Source organism: Megachile rotundata, chromosome 3 (genome assembly GCF_050947335.1).
Source record: "Megachile rotundata isolate GNS110a chromosome 3, iyMegRotu1, whole genome shotgun sequence".
Lineage (NCBI taxonomy): Eukaryota > Metazoa > Arthropoda > Insecta > Hymenoptera > Megachilidae > Megachile > Megachile rotundata.
Genome location: NC_134985.1, coordinates 14,099,854 through 14,115,277, shown reverse-complemented (window position 1 = coordinate 14,115,277; position 15,424 = coordinate 14,099,854). Strand labels below are relative to the sequence as shown.

At 35.7% G+C, this 15,424-nt stretch overlaps 3 protein-coding genes across 20 annotated transcripts in view; 2 read left to right on the top strand and 1 right to left on the bottom strand.

Annotated features, from left to right (window-relative positions):
* Pex23 (tectonin beta-propeller repeat-containing peroxin 23) overlaps nucleotides 1–7,306 on the top strand; it is a 21,474-nt gene extending 14,168 nt beyond the window's left edge. The window contains exon 26 of the mRNA XM_076529198.1: nucleotides 7,062–7,306. Within this exon, the coding sequence (XP_076385313.1) occupies nucleotides 7,062–7,094 (33 nt within the window). The 3' untranslated portion in view covers nucleotides 7,095–7,306. The remainder of the gene's footprint in view (nucleotides 1–7,061) is intronic.
* Nucleotides 3,568–7,049, bottom strand: Ssl1 (general transcription factor IIH subunit 2 Ssl1). 12 transcript variants are annotated; one of them, XM_076529216.1, is made up of 10 exons: nucleotides 6,931–7,049; nucleotides 6,097–6,164; nucleotides 5,907–5,985; nucleotides 5,630–5,831; nucleotides 5,426–5,554; nucleotides 5,184–5,357; nucleotides 4,859–5,115; nucleotides 4,537–4,786; nucleotides 4,310–4,451; nucleotides 3,568–3,972 (listed from the first exon to the last, which is right to left on the bottom strand). In XM_076529216.1, the coding sequence occupies exons 3-9, from the start codon at nucleotides 5,963–5,965 to the stop codon at nucleotides 4,320–4,322; spliced, it is 1,203 nt and encodes a 400-aa protein (XP_076385331.1). In that variant the 5' UTR covers nucleotides 5,966–5,985; nucleotides 6,097–6,164; nucleotides 6,931–7,049; the 3' UTR covers nucleotides 3,568–3,972; nucleotides 4,310–4,319. The 12 variants fall into 12 exon arrangements, with proteins under 12 accessions (XP_076385331.1, XP_076385337.1, XP_076385335.1 ...); XM_076529222.1 differs by having other exon boundaries at nucleotides 6,114–6,164; XM_076529220.1 differs by lacking the exon at nucleotides 6,931–7,049 and adding an exon at nucleotides 6,820–6,874.
* Chro (chromodomain-containing protein chromator) lies at nucleotides 7,196–15,424 on the top strand. Of its 7 annotated transcripts, none has more exons than XM_076529201.1 (11): nucleotides 7,313–7,625; nucleotides 8,846–8,944; nucleotides 9,200–9,342; nucleotides 9,422–9,662; nucleotides 9,739–9,908; nucleotides 9,979–10,115; nucleotides 10,193–10,402; nucleotides 10,487–10,569; nucleotides 10,662–11,608; nucleotides 11,765–12,995; nucleotides 13,218–15,424. In XM_076529201.1, the coding sequence occupies exons 2-11, from the start codon at nucleotides 8,890–8,892 to the stop codon at nucleotides 13,313–13,315; spliced, it is 3,315 nt and encodes a 1,104-aa protein (XP_076385316.1). In that variant the 5' UTR covers nucleotides 7,313–7,625; nucleotides 8,846–8,889; the 3' UTR covers nucleotides 13,316–15,424. The 7 variants fall into 7 exon arrangements, with proteins under 7 accessions (XP_012138110.1, XP_076385316.1, XP_012138111.1 ...); XM_012282721.2 differs by having other exon boundaries at nucleotides 10,662–11,735; nucleotides 11,823–12,995; XM_076529200.1 differs by adding an exon at nucleotides 7,964–8,039 and having other exon boundaries at nucleotides 10,662–12,995.

The following is a 15,424-nucleotide window of genomic DNA, read 5'->3' as shown; positions in this document are numbered from 1 at the left end:
CTGCGTGAAGCCTGAGATCTGAAGAATAAATTATATATCAGGATATACTACTGAGACAATGGTACCGTATAATACATTTGAAATAAATATCGTTATAACAGAGAAAAGATATTAATCGGACAAGTTGTTTTCTAAAAAAGTGAAGAGTAGTCGAACAGTAACGAAAACTTCAAACAATCAGTTGTTAACATTTCAAGATTTTTGTCATAATAGAACATCGTCAATATTACAGCATTATCGAAAGCCTGAAGCTATCTCTTCAGCTGATCATCATTACGGCGTGTTTCGCTCTCGATTGTACGAATCGGTTAGAATTTTCGGATGTAGTGTGACATTGGAGCAAAGGGGAGCCAAACAACGCGTATCGCTGGTGTCGGACAACGTGACAAGGTTACAGGCCAATTAAGGCGAGGCACCGTGGTACTGTGTCCCCATTGCATGATCCCCTCGACACCTCAATATAATCGTTATCTTTATTTACGATTCGTACGTGGGCCAATTGCGGATTTCACCGATCCCCGAAATTGATGCCACTTCTCTCTGACAGCTACTTAATAATTTCGCTCATTTTTATCCAGACGTCGAGTTTCAAGGTGGTTCCTTTATTCCGTAATTTCTTTTTAACAAACAGTTTATTTCCTCCGGAATGACACAGATATCTTAGGTAATAGTGATTGATCGAGTTCGTCCCTAAGAGGCCGCTTGGATAAAATGATAATCTGAGCCGCTCCGGAGCGTAAAGTAGAACGAGTCAATAGAAACGCTCGAATACTCGGCGTATCTTGTCCCGAAGAGATAAAGACAGAGACGTTGTGAATTTTGACGAGAGATTCGCGTCAGAGAGAGAGGTCAAAGGAAAGTTCGAATTAACGGGTTCGGGATTTAAAGATACGTATCTTGCCTCGTGAAAGCAGCTTGATATGCTAAAAACTGATAATATCGATACGTCATTTCGAAGACGAAGGATCTCTGATTAGAGCTGGAACGGAAATTATACGAAAATCAAAGTTAACGAGAATTGATATTAGATCTAGATTAATTTGCATTTTTGACAAGTTTTAATGTATCTATATGTATTAGATATTAAGTCCTTTTGTGAGTCATATTGCTGTGTTATAGTGTAGTGCTGTAGTCATGGTATCGCGCTATATCGCCGCACATTACAACGCTCCGAGTGGTGTTAGCATAAGCTGTATTTCTCGTGGACCTTCGCGTGCGTTGCACCTTCATAATCTTGCGTTCCTTAGACAGATTCCACGCGTTGTATTTACCTCGCGCTATATCGCCGAATACTGTATTCCTTATCGCTTCGACGCGCCATATATTGCTATATCACCACGTTACCGCGATTTCCTCATCCTACGTAAACATAACGGTACCCACATAGTTCCCAAACAATCACGTAACAAAATCCTAGTATTTAAGTAACAATAGAAAGAGTTAACAGGTGCGCATTAATAGATCGATCGGTATAAATGGATCAACAATACGAACAACAATTTTGTCCTTCGTGGTAACAGCTATACATGTATTCGTCGATCCTTGAAACATAACGAGTCTGACAACATTCGTGTTTAAAAGCCGGAACAAGAATATTTTCACTTTCGTGACGGTCGTAGAAGGAGATATAACAAAAACGAGGCATGAAAATAGAGGTACAAGATGTAAATGGTAAACATGACAAACGATCGTAATTCACGGCTGGACAAGCTGGTGTCATAATAAACGAGGGGGATCTAGTTTTTCTGCGAACGGACGGACAATCATGTTACATTGCTGCGAGGAAAAGTAGCGTGATACATTTCGCAAGACTAATTTCCTAGAAAAATGTTGTTTTTTTTTTTGAGATGCCTATACTTAGACGAAGTATCAAATGTTACGGGCTAACCAGTTATTGCTGCGCGAATTGAAAGCGCTAACGAAAGAGAAAGGAATTCATTTGGTCTTCGTGTGGCACAATTAAAATGGAAAAAGAAAATCACTGAGCTACTTGATGAGCGTCACGCTTGAACTTTGAATTTATATACAAATTGATGTAGTAACTTACAAGTATTTATATTAATATTTATGAAGAATGCGATAAAAATTAAGTAACATTTGGTAATTCATTAACTATTCATTGTATCACGATGCAAGTCTTTTATCTTTTCAAATATATAAATCAACAGTATATTTTATTATAATTGTTATAATTATCTTCCTTGTCTTCTCTGATTACATTTTTCCATTTGATACTGATATGATACTTCAAATTTAAAATATAATTGCAAGTGGATGAGTTTGACTTTCTTGAACAATACTGATTGATTTATAGCAGCTACACTATCATTTGATTTATACACCTTGGACGCTATGTTACAAATAATCTTAGGATCTCACTTTGTATTGCTTTTTTCTAAACAAGTACCTATTGCAAAGCTAAGCATACTTTCTTCTACATAAAAAGTTAATTTGATTCGACTGATAAAATAATTCTAATCAAGATGATATAGTTAGGAGTGTAAGATTTGCTTTATCATGTCTCTAGAAAAGTTTGGATTAAGAAATAAAGTCATAATACAGGAAAAAATTGTAACTTCCTGGATAAAATGTCCATCATGTTAGACAGAAGGTTTTATCAATTTATGTTACTGATTATACTTATAATATATGAGAACATATTTTTTTAAATTGTTTGCTACTGAAATTTATGAGACACGTTCATTAATGATATGTTATTTAACGTAAGGTAATCGTTTCACGATACCAATTACGCTGATAAATTGATGTCAACATCGAATGTATGTTTTAATGCGTATCAATTAATTAAAGCAATATAATAAATTACTTATGATAAATGAAATCGAGTAATTGAATACAAGGTGACATGCGAAATGTGATAATAAACAGTAACAAGTGGCTTGTTTTTTTAATAACCGATACTATCTTCGATTTAAATGTCTCGTTAGTTAGCAAACACTTTATCACAATTAGTATTGTCGATTGCAACTTTGATATAAAAGATAAATTAAAACTATTTTACCGAAGTCGGTACCAATGAAAATTTAATACGTAAACAAATTAAAAAATTCTTTTTTTGTTCTTGCACTGTGCACACTCTACCAGAATCTTGTAATAACTTCATTTGAAAATATTTAAAATACAATATTATTCTTGCACATTAATTGTCCATGAAATGATTTATTTTCATTTTGTAATAACATAGGAAGCCTAGGTAATAAACCTTGTATTTCATTCTTTACTAACAATCGTCACACTTACTAGATATGTAAAACGTACGGCACACATGCACGCGCGTGCATGTATGTGACATTACTAAACATCCTTGTCGCGTTAAATTTAAAAGCGAAATAGAAAAAGATAAAGTAGTACTTAAACACAACTTCAAACGTCGAAAATTGAAACTTGTAAAAGTAGATAATAGTTATTCCAGATGTACATGATTTCAGGTCACTGTAAAACATTAAGCAGTTAAGGACAATATCTTTAAAATATATTTAAAATGTAAGAGGACATCGCGTGATTATTGGAAAAATGATATGTGTGCCGCGTACAAAATATTCTTACCTGATCTCGAAGATGTGTATTAGAAAGGAAACCAGGTGTGTGGAAAATGTCTCACGTACAAAGTCACTTTGTTCGGGCAGGATGGACATACGTAATTAAATCGGAAGTAGGTCGACACCGTGGAACCGGTCGCGTCGGAGGACGATCGCAAACTAATAATGTGCTCTAATATCACGATGCTCGCTTCCACCTGTCCGCTAGCTAATAAACTTCAATCACCTCCCACCATAACTTTAAAGCGGCCTGCGTTAACCGCTCGAAAAACTTCTCCCGGGTTCCTTGCCTAGAGGAAAGAAGTCTGTGTATCATTCGGATGTAAACAGACAAATCCTGTTCTTTTGTTTTCCTTTTGCTTCAAACTTATGTGAACTTCTGTTCGATACTATTATCATCGAAACGTAAAATCTATTAATAGAGAAATTTATCTAGTTATTATACAATCTTTAATTATGCGGAAGAAATGAAGTAAACTTTTATTAGTGTCTTATTGTGGAAAAACTACTAGGTCACAGTTATTATAGTAAAAAAAAGGTGCAGAAAAAACCATTAAAATTATGATTATTTTTTCATGTATTCGTTCCTTCATAATACTTTTTATGAATCATTTGCTGATTGGTTTTATGATATCAACATTTATGACGATATAAAACTAGATGATGTATGAAATTGGATTTAGATTACGGTATTTGTATTAAAGCACTTAATTCAAAGTAACTAAAAGTATTAATTTTATTTTACATACATTTAATAAATTAAGATCTATCCATTGATCTTTGATATGTATCTGGATTCGTCGCACAACCTGGACACGTATGTAAAGATTCGTGAATGAATATCTCGCAATCCAGGCAAAACGCCTGACTACATTTATTGCAAATGTATATCTAAAAACAAAGATACACAAATAGTTTTCTTTTACTAAATTGTATTTATTAATCGCGACTTTTAATGTTTATTTGTGCATCATACCTTTTTGTCCATTTGTGAAAAATTTTTTTGGCAGCCATAACAGAGTGAAGGAGTTCCATCAAATACAGTTTCAGTAAACGGCTCGACAGGAAACAAATAATGATAGGATCGAGCTAAATGCGGTGCTGATACTAACGTTAGTCCACATGCTCTACACTCTACAGGAAGTTCACAATGTTTACTGAGACACTGAGGACATAGATATCCTGTGCTAATAAGTTTAACAGATTCTTCAGAGTTTTCTGCATGACTGTGAAAAATATTCTCTATTATTATTATATAAAATATATAGTTTTCAAATGTTAATATATCAATTACTTACCACATGCAGACTGCCATAGCAGAATCATTCACAGAGGAATGTAATGCATGATGTGGAAAACCCATTTTTACAAGAGCAGCATCCAGTCTAGTTGCAGCTGGTGGTGGATCTATATGCATATTTAGTTGTTCCTTGTAATGTTTGTCGTCCAATGCTACACCATGTTCTCCACCAGTTGCTGTTGCCATCCTTTTACAGATATACAATTCAGCAGCCAATCCTATCACACTGCATCTTATACAATCTGATTTCATACCCTAAAATCATAATTGATCATTGAAATACTAGATTCTGTAGTTACTATAATGAATATTACAGTACATACTTGTATAGTTTCATTAATATCTCCTGGATCACAAGTTGTTAGAGCTCCTATGATTATAAGAATCTCTTTACTAGCATGTGAAGGTAGAAGACGTAAAGATTTTAAAGCTAGTTCCAGGGAATTCTGTAATGAAGGTTCCCCTGCTGGTACCATCTGTTGCATGTTTTGTATTTCCTACAAATGTATAAAAAATTTTACCAAGACAAATATATAAATCTTGATAGCACTTTATAAAAATATACCTTAATATGCTTTTTAGAATTTCCAACTAATTCGCTCACTTTTTCTGCTCTTTTGTTTCTTGTAATAATTACCCCCAACTGACTTATAGGATTTTGATAAAAAAATTCTTCAACAAAATCTTCTAAGAGCTTAAAATGAACAATTGTATATGTATAACAAATGTTAACACAGTCACATTATATTGTATATCAAAGTAAAAATACCTTCAAGGAACATAAAAAACGTGTTGGTTTAAAATCTTGAATTGACATAGATTCAGAAGCATCCAGAATTATATAAAGATGTCTCATCATTCCTAATCTGGCACCAATCTTTCTATTCATCTGACGTTTTCTTTTAGCATTGTGAATAATATCTGCAACAGATGCTTCCAACAATCCATGATCATCTTCTTTAATTGCTTCCCTGTATGACAAATAATTTACATAATATTAGTTTACTTGATCCATTAGAATAATCAAATTAAAAAATAATGTGTACCATGTCTTTTCATAACCAGTCTCCCATCTGTACTCTTTCTCTTCTTCTTCATCAGCCATTTTTAATGTTTAAAATACAGCTACAATCAAACAATGTAAAATAATATTTTAAATTGTAGTACTGTTTATTTTTTATGGTTATATTTAACATTACGTTAAAATAAGGTTAATGTTGTTTATGTTCCTCTTACCATTAAAAATAACGTACCAATATTATGAACACGGTCACTAATGCAAACGTTTCCTTATACCTTTAGGCCTGTAATAACATAAACCTGTGTTTAAGAAATTTTCTTGAAGAATACAAGTGATTCATTTGAAAATATTCGTACGTCGTACGTATGATTTTCAAACGGTGTCCGGTGTATACAAGCAATTCTTTATTCTACATTTTTTCCTATAAATTATAGTAAAAGCATCAAATACATAACTAAAACATGTACGCATAGTACAATAATTAAAAAGAAAGCTATTAATGATGTACAATTTATATATTTATATGGAATAAACAATAACAATTTACCATGGACCTAGAAATATGGAGCAATATGGAATGAATAGACGGGGAGAGTGAAGTAAAATAAGAGGAGGGGAGAACTTTAATAGCCAATGCCATAATGTGATTGATTGTTTTTCTGCGCATGTTCCGTACCGCTAATTATGAATAGAGAAATTACAAATCATTTATTAGTATAGATTAGTCAAATTTTTGAACTTAGAAATTTGGAAATTTCAAGTTTATAAATGCACAAATTTACAGATATTCGAATTAAAGCATTTTTAAACTTTTAAATTTAGAAATCTAAAAATTTTCAAATATAGAAATTGAAAAATTTCAAATTTTTAAATGTAGAAATTCCAAAATTTTAATTAGGAACCAAGTTGTAACCAATTAAAAGTAGATATAGGTTTACCTCGTTGTCTCGCGCTCAATGGCTTTCCCCGTCAAAGTTACTCTCTATTTCTATATACCTAGGTCCATGCCATTTACGAAATTGCCATGCCATCAATTAACATAAACTTGCCTTTTCTATACTCAATTCGATGCCGGAACACGGGTAAATTCATCGAAGAAAAGCGGTATATTTGAAATTAATAACGGGGACATTAGGAATTCCGTCCTCCTTCTGCAAATAATTTAGTATTTTTCCTTCAGCAATTGGGCCAAAATATAACACTGTGGATATAAGCAGCAATGTTATAGAAAAGATACTACTCATAAGGGAAAATAAAGTAAAATTAACCGATAATACTCTCCCGCCAAAAGGTAAACTGTTGCCGTGGCGGGCAAGCGCCATGGCGCTACTGTCGTCAGACGCGGTCACTGTTTTCATCCCATCTCGTGCGGCGACGGCAATTATCCGGATCAGGGAAATCTAATTTTTCCACGGTTTAACGGGCGTAAGTCAATATCATTGATTTGAGCGTCGATTACATCGAAATCGGTAACGGACAAGTGTGTTCGAAAAATATTCACGGGTAGACAGGAAGTGAATAGTCGATGAAAGTTTTCGGTGACGAGAGCCATCTTGATGAGCATCGGCTTGCTCGTGATAGACAGAGGACGAGTCTGTGGCGGCGGCGGCGGCGGCAATGGCATCGTTTCTAAATGTTTTTCTAATTTCTCGACTCTCGTTTTATTTGCAACTGGAATAGTCGCTTTTATCGGTAACGAACGTTCACGGTGAGCCGGCTAATATTTCAAGAACAAATTATATATGTGAGTTTTGTTCGTTGGTAACTTACGCCACTGGCCGCGTTTACAATGACTCCATGCTGTGTCTGGACGTTTTACCATTTATGCGGGAATTCGTTTAGTTTAAATAAAAAGTTTCGCGTAATACGCATCGTGATACGTCTTGGAAGTGGAGACGATTTGCAAAATTACCAATGATAGCTGTGCGTGTATAGTGAACCTTCGAATCGCCGTAACAACGGCAGTGGTGTCTTGTTAAAAAATGTTCGCAGTTCGATTTCCACCGGCATGTTGCGTGTAAATTTTTCTGACGCCCGCGAAACTTCGAAGTCCAAATGTTATAAATTTTTTTTTATTTACAGCGTAGCGTATGAACAACGTGATAATGTTTATGAATCATTTGCTGAAAGAAATCAAAGCTTTTAGCGAATTTATTACGTATGATAATTAATAAGGTTCATTGATACGATAATAATATAAATTAAAGCTGCTATAAAAATTTATTGTATAAACAAGAAAAATGAAATGTTAGATTTTATTGTTTCAAAGTATTTTTTATGTCATATTTTAATTCAATAGTCTGTAATAAGAGTTTTTATCTAAAATTGTAGTTTGCCTTCATTAATATTAACCCATTCGCAATGGATGTACCAGTATGTGAAAGTGTACTCAGGTTTTACACAAATGACATACTGGCGCCTCAAAAACATAATGAATATCAGAAGATATAAATAATTATATTTCACAAATTAGAAACAGAAAATAAATACACTTATTGCTGAATTTAATATCACTGATATTAACACATTCGCAATGGGTGGCATAGTGATATCTTAAGGGTATAATGAATATGTATAGCTACAAATAATAAATATATATTATATATTTGTAATAAGCAATGAAACCTATGCATGTGAAATTGACACTGTTACGAATGGGTAAACATTTCATCTTCGATTTATGATAATCATTAAACAATAAAGTTAGTTCAGTGTCAGTATATCATTATTAATTAATATGCAGAACTGTAAAGATTACATATGAAAAGAATAAACTTTGCCTTTGTTTAGCAAAATGATAAAAGACATGATTTGTACACTTTTATCATCAACTGATGAATTCATGTAATTCGAGGAAATTAAGCAGCATATGTCCCCTCCTATTCCTATATCTTGCCATAAGCAATTTTTTCAGTTCTGCACAGTACAATGTAATTGAAAGTAAATGATAATTTTACTTTTTAGAAAAAAACATTGCGGATATAGGTTCATTTAGTCTATCAAATAAAATGGAGGGAGGTGATGGCCCTTCGGCCATCAGTAGTAATCCTACTGCTATTAAAGGTAATGTTTCTAATTTATAATATTTATAAAAATATTTAGTTTATTTACTTTATTTATCCAATAGTAAGTTTATATATGTCAGTGTACTAATGGTTTTGATACAAATGAAGTTGGTAGTCATTGGTATATGGTAACGAGGAACCTGACATACTGACTGTTAGCATGACAAAAACTTTTTTAAAAATTATTTTTGAATATTTTAATTAAGTAAACTAGTTTTAATGATCAAAATAAAACATTTACTTATGTTACCAGCTGCACAAGAAGAGATGGGAAGGTTAGATGTTCTTGTGTGTGGACAGTGCCATTCAGTTTTTCATTTCATTGAAGAGTTTCAAGAGCATCGTACTAAAGAAGGCGCTTGTACTCAAGTTTCTCATTTTCGTGAAAATAGTAATGTTAGTAATGTTCATTAAATTTGAACAATATCACTACTGATACCAGGGAATCATTGTTTTATTTTGATTCTTTTTGTAGAATGAACAAAAAGCACAAGTGTGGGCTTTCCTTTTATGGAAAGATTCACAAATCCAACAGGAAGGGCCAGACAAGGATTCAACAAATTCATGGAAACTTTACCAAAAATGGTGTAAAATGGATACGCACATAAGAGACTCATGGATAGCAGCTGGAAAAACTATTCAAACATTTACCAAAATCAGTAATGCAAAAATGCAGGATGTACCAAGGCAAAATCAAATAAGTGCAGGCACAGAAGGTACATTTTATACAAACAAATTCATTATAAATTTAAATGAAAATATTGGTACTACAATTATTTTATGTTTATATAGGAAAGCCTGTTATTGTTCGTAAAGTTATTAGAAATGGGCAGCCAGAAGAAACTGATAGTAAAAAGGATGTTAAAACTTTAGAAACCAAGGCTCAAAAAAGTAATGAATCTGTTGATACTGAAGTAGAAAAGAAGGAGAAGCCAAAATTGAAACCTTCTATAAAACCCAAGGTTTGTTCAACTAAATTTTATCAATTGTCCGGTTTCTATAGAAACTCTTGATTTATTTCTTATTGTATAGGGTAAATCTAGTAAAGCTGGTGAAGAAGATAAAGATTCAAGCGACGAAGAATATACAGTAGAAAAAATTTTAGCAAAACGTTTCAATCCAAAAAAGAGATGTTCGGAATATTTATTAAAATGGGAGGGTTATGGACAGTAAGTTTAGCTGAGTAGCTTCACAAAACATTATTATTAGAGAAAGGTTGCTACATAAAATGTACAAATAATTACAGCGAACATAATACATGGGAACCTGCTGAGCATGTAGCTACATGTAAACATTTATTAGAAGAATTTGAAAGAAATCTTGCTAAGCAAAAAGAATTAAAAGCAGCTCAACAGCAGGCTAATTCAAAGGCAGCAGGACGCGGTGGTCATCTTGCTCACAAAACAGTTATAAAAACAGAAGCTAAACCTGGACCAAGTACTGCAGCTCACGTAGGGTAAGACGATAACATTTTGCCTACTGATGCATACGTTACGTATTTTGTAAGAAATAAATTTTATACGCTACACTTTATATACAGAAGACCAATGCGATCAAGTAAATCAAAAGCGATGGATCAAGTGAAGCAATGGTGTGGTTCAATGAAAGATGAAGACAATGATCGTACGTGTATTTTCGTAGCATGCCACAAGATAATATTATTTATGAATTTCACAAACACTATAAAACATGCAAATTAATAAATTTTTCTCCAGTATTAGGGAAAAGGAGAATGGATTATTCTGAGAGTGATTCCGAGGATGGAGGCAGCAGTGCTGCAAAACGAGCGAAAGGTGACACAGGTAGCGACGAAGACTGGACCGGAGAATCCGAGGAGGAGAGATTATTGGGACGAAGCGACGTGATCCAACGCGCGTTTAATCGTGCCAATGCTCAATCGAACGGTTCTAACAGACCGAGTGGTTCGTCTTCAGATCTTGCGACTTCATTGGGACTTCAGTCTCCCGAAGGAGCAAAATCTAACCAACCACCAGTTTTGGTTGCGAACGCAAAAGGTGTCGTTAAAGTTGATCCCAAACAAATGCCGAACTTAACGTCTGGCGTTTACGTAATGTCTCGGAAAGATGGCATTATCAAGTTGGATTCGTCCCCTAGTGGAAAATTATCAGTAAAAGGTTCGCCGACTACACAAGGTGTTTTAATGGTTCAAAATCGAGATAATACTAACGTAGTGAGGAAGCAAGTAATAACAGCATCGCAGTCAAATTCTGTAACACCTGTAAAAGTGGTTTCCAAAATGGATGGAAGTCAAGTAGTAACTCAAATGAAAGTAGTTTCTAAACCAGTTACGACTAAAGCAGGAGGTACACAGAAAACAGAGCCTATAAAGATCCAGCCGAAACCAGATCCGACACAGTTACCGCAGATACATGTCGTGACCGCGGTGCCGGCTCCTATAACTTTGCAATCAAGAATAAGTACAGGAATACGTCCTGGACCTGTTACAGGCCAACGCAGTGCGGATGGTCGCCCATTGTTACCAAGACCTCCACTGCGTGCGACAACACCGACTAGCGTACTCGGAATCGGATCAACGATTCGCACACCTGTAAGGGCACCAGCCCCCAGACAAGTTCAGTCGCAGCAAACCCGTCAGGTGCTACAAAAACGTACGCCAGCTGTAACTACCCAAAGTAACTCGGTGAGTCCTGGAAATGTTAATCAGATTAGACCGAAGTTCACGGTGCTTAGTCCACAGCCGAAGCAAGTGGTAAAGTCTGGAACTAGTCCAGTGCAACAGGCTAAACAATCACCGAAAACACCAGTTGGTAAGCCACAGTCATTATTATCTCCGCAGCAAAAGTTACTAATGGCAAAAAGGAAAGCTCAAGAAGCAGCGGGTGTCGTTAAACCAGGTGGCCGTGGCCTCCTAGCAGGTGCTCGAGCTAGCGCCGGGCGAGGTAGAGGGAAACTGGCTGAAACACCAACGGCGACCACACCAGGAGCCAAACCAAAAGAAAGTAAATTGGCGGAGGGTGACGGGCTTCATATGGAATTCCACGAGGTAGGCTCCGAAGAAAGCAGCAGCGAGGGTGAACCAGAACTTCCACCTCCTGAGGCCGATACCATAGCCACTACGGAACCTGACAGTCCGCCCAGACCGTTCACTTTGTGTCCACTAACCGGACGCATCATCGGTCCAGACGGTGAACCAGTTGAACAACAAGCTGAACCACAACCTGAACCAGAACCCGCCACATCGTTATCCACCGTTAAAACAACTACCACCACATCCGAGAGTATAGACGTTTCTGCTACCACTACCACGACAGAATTGGTGCTACCTTCCCTTGATTCTCTTACAGAGACTGGTGGGATAATGAGAGTCGAAATGAGTCCGGGTGGAACAACGGGCACAATTGTTCAAACGAGCGAGCCAGCACAAATCAACTTAACGAATGTTTCTGTCCCGGCTCCGGATCTTCCATGCTTGGACGATACCGCTCCAGCCGTGGCCACTCCGGTCACAACGACGACGACAACTTCCTTGACAGAAGCTACATCGAGTAGCGAATCGACCATCGCTCCAGGCTTAACAACAGCTACAGTTACTTCGACTAGCACGATAACGATCGCATCCACTGATGTAGCCAAGTCCGAGGAGAAACTAACGGAGGAAAGGAAGGTAGCGGAAGATGCGTCGAACTTGGTGACGATAACCGGAGAGGATGGTGTTGTTTATCAAGTGGCAGGTCAAGCCGAGGATGGCCAAACGTTATTGGTCACCCGAGATGCCGATGGCGAACAGCAATGCGTGTATGTTACTACGGAACAGCAAGGTGACGACGGATCTGTATTAACGTTGGATCATGCTGTGGCAGAAGCCGTGGCTCAGCTGATACCTGATCAAGTAAACCTGGCCTCGCAGTTTTACGTAAAGGAGGGTGGAACAGAGCCTACTGAAAATCCTATGGTGATGTCCATCATGGATAACACGAATACTGCCGATGTGACTGAAGGGCAGGAGGAAGGTGACGGTCATGGACAAGTCGTAGCTCAAGTCGTACAAGCGGAAGAACCTACTCCAGGTAAACTGATGGATTTAAGCAAACTACAGTCTCGTTGTATGGCTTCCTTTCATACGAATCCTTTCAAAAATTGGACTCATTTCATAACTGTTCCCATTTCTGCAGCCCTATCCATGGCCATATCGCGAAATTTCATCGAATCCATCGCTTTGAATGTATTTATAAGTAAAGATCATTGTATGAAGAGTATATTACATTGTTTTTTATGCGTGTAATCACTAGGTGGTACCAGAAGAGTGGTTTTACTCTTACCTGACGGAAATCTGATGATGACCGAAGTGACGGAAGAACAGTACGCTGCACTCGGACTAGGCAAGTGAAGAGACACTTAAACGTTGACACACACGTGGAAAGAATAAACAATCATGCATCGAACTTATACGATTTATGTGGAAATTGTACGCTTAAGGGTGATCGTGGGTTGTATATATTGTAAGAACGTTCACTTCGTACAATTGCAATGGATAAAATTTATCAGATATGTTTTCCAGCTGATACAATGTGCAAGAAAAGATAACACGTAAACAACATATAAGCTGGTGTATTGTAAAAAACGCAAACAAAACAAAACAAAAAAATGATTCACAAATACAGACACGTAGAGGTTAGATTAATGGATAAACAAGTACATTTTAGAAATTTCATGTTTCACTATAAAACGAATCCGCTCTGGAATTTTAATTTTTATGTTTAATTTATGGTACAAGCAGCAAAAACGCGCATAGAGTAAAATAATAACGCGAAGAGAGAAAGGATAACTGCATCTTCGATAACGACACACCATTATACGTTTGAAGTAAGCATTGTATTTGTAGGATAGTGAAGTATAATCTGGGGTTTTATATTTTCCACGGAACAAACCAATAGGCTTTTTAATAAAACAAAATACTTCTTTCCCCTGCATACAAAGTCCAAGCTTTACGACGCGATAAGTCACAAGTTTTAGGGAAGTCGCGAAGGGGTACCGATCATGATAAACGCGAATCGGCGCTTCAACATGTAAATATACGAAATTAATACTTCTCTAAGAAGAGGGGGGACAAATTTTTACATAGAAGCTTGAACCTAGTTTGACTAGCATTTTCCATTGTACAAGATCGACGCAAAACGATGGTTCTTTTCGATTCTTCGTTTAAATTAATTTGCTGATGGGAAAGAGACATTGGCGTAACTAGGTGGGGCCTAGATTTTGGACTTGACCTTCCAAAATGTGGCACCGTTATAACAAATTATTGGAATAAGTACAGTGCCGAGCACGGTAGACTTCCTTAGGGTGATTTAAGGAAAGGAGGCTTCATCGTGCCCTCTTTCCTTACATCGGTATATTCCCTAGAGAAAACATTAACGCTTGATAAATCTTTTTCTCTACGGAAGCATACTTGGTCTAATGTACACGAAAACCTTAGTTACGCCAATGGCGGTAAATCGCGCTTCGTATGAATTTCATAAATTCGTACGCTTGTAAAAATTATTCGACACTACTTTCATGGACTGTGTATGCTTAATCTATCTAGATTAAATAAGTGCACACTTATAAAAGGAAACACATCATTTCTAAATCTATAAGGCTTACAAAAGAAGAAAATACAAATACAGTGTTGTTTAATGGAACATCACGCGCGTCTCATTATTATTAAGCCCATTCCTATTACATATATCTCATTATTATTATTATTAATCAGAGAAGTTTCTTTTTAAATACTATAAGTGCTTTTTTTGTCGAGACACTGAGAACTTACTTATTGTGCAGATATACACATCTATCAAACTAATTGTAATAATATTTCTTTTCTTTCTTTTGTTTAACGGAATCTTTGTAAACACCGTAAATTTATGTTACAAAATCGTGAGGTTTCTCTCGCTTGTTTATATTATTATTAAATTGTACAAAGCGTAATTTGTAATGTCTTACACGTTAAACGAGAAGGAAAGAACATTGCGTATAATGTTTATGCGTGTTGGGATGATTATATATAAATATTATATATATATATAAATGTATATGTATACACGTACGACGAATTCAAAAAAGATAAAAAAAAGAATTCTTTGTATTCAAGAATTACGGATAAATACGATAAGTGTACCTTATGTGATTATCATCGAAACGTCGAGCAAAAGCGAGTTTTCCTCGACGTTTTTAAAAAAAAAAAAGGGTTAAACTAGATTCAAGCGTTTAATTATTAAATAAGCAGTCCGAGACTCGCGATAAGAATTACAGAGGAGAAAGAACTGCACGAAATGAAAAATAAAAGTAAAAACAATTATTATATCTTCAGTGTAAGAGGAAACTATTTTGCACGATGTACGGCCAGGAATATAAAATCCTAGTATTTTACTAACGTAACCCTTTTGTACATAGAATTTCATTCTCTAAACCTTTATATAAAAAAAATTGTTTCCAAATAAATCATAGTCTTAAAAATTCA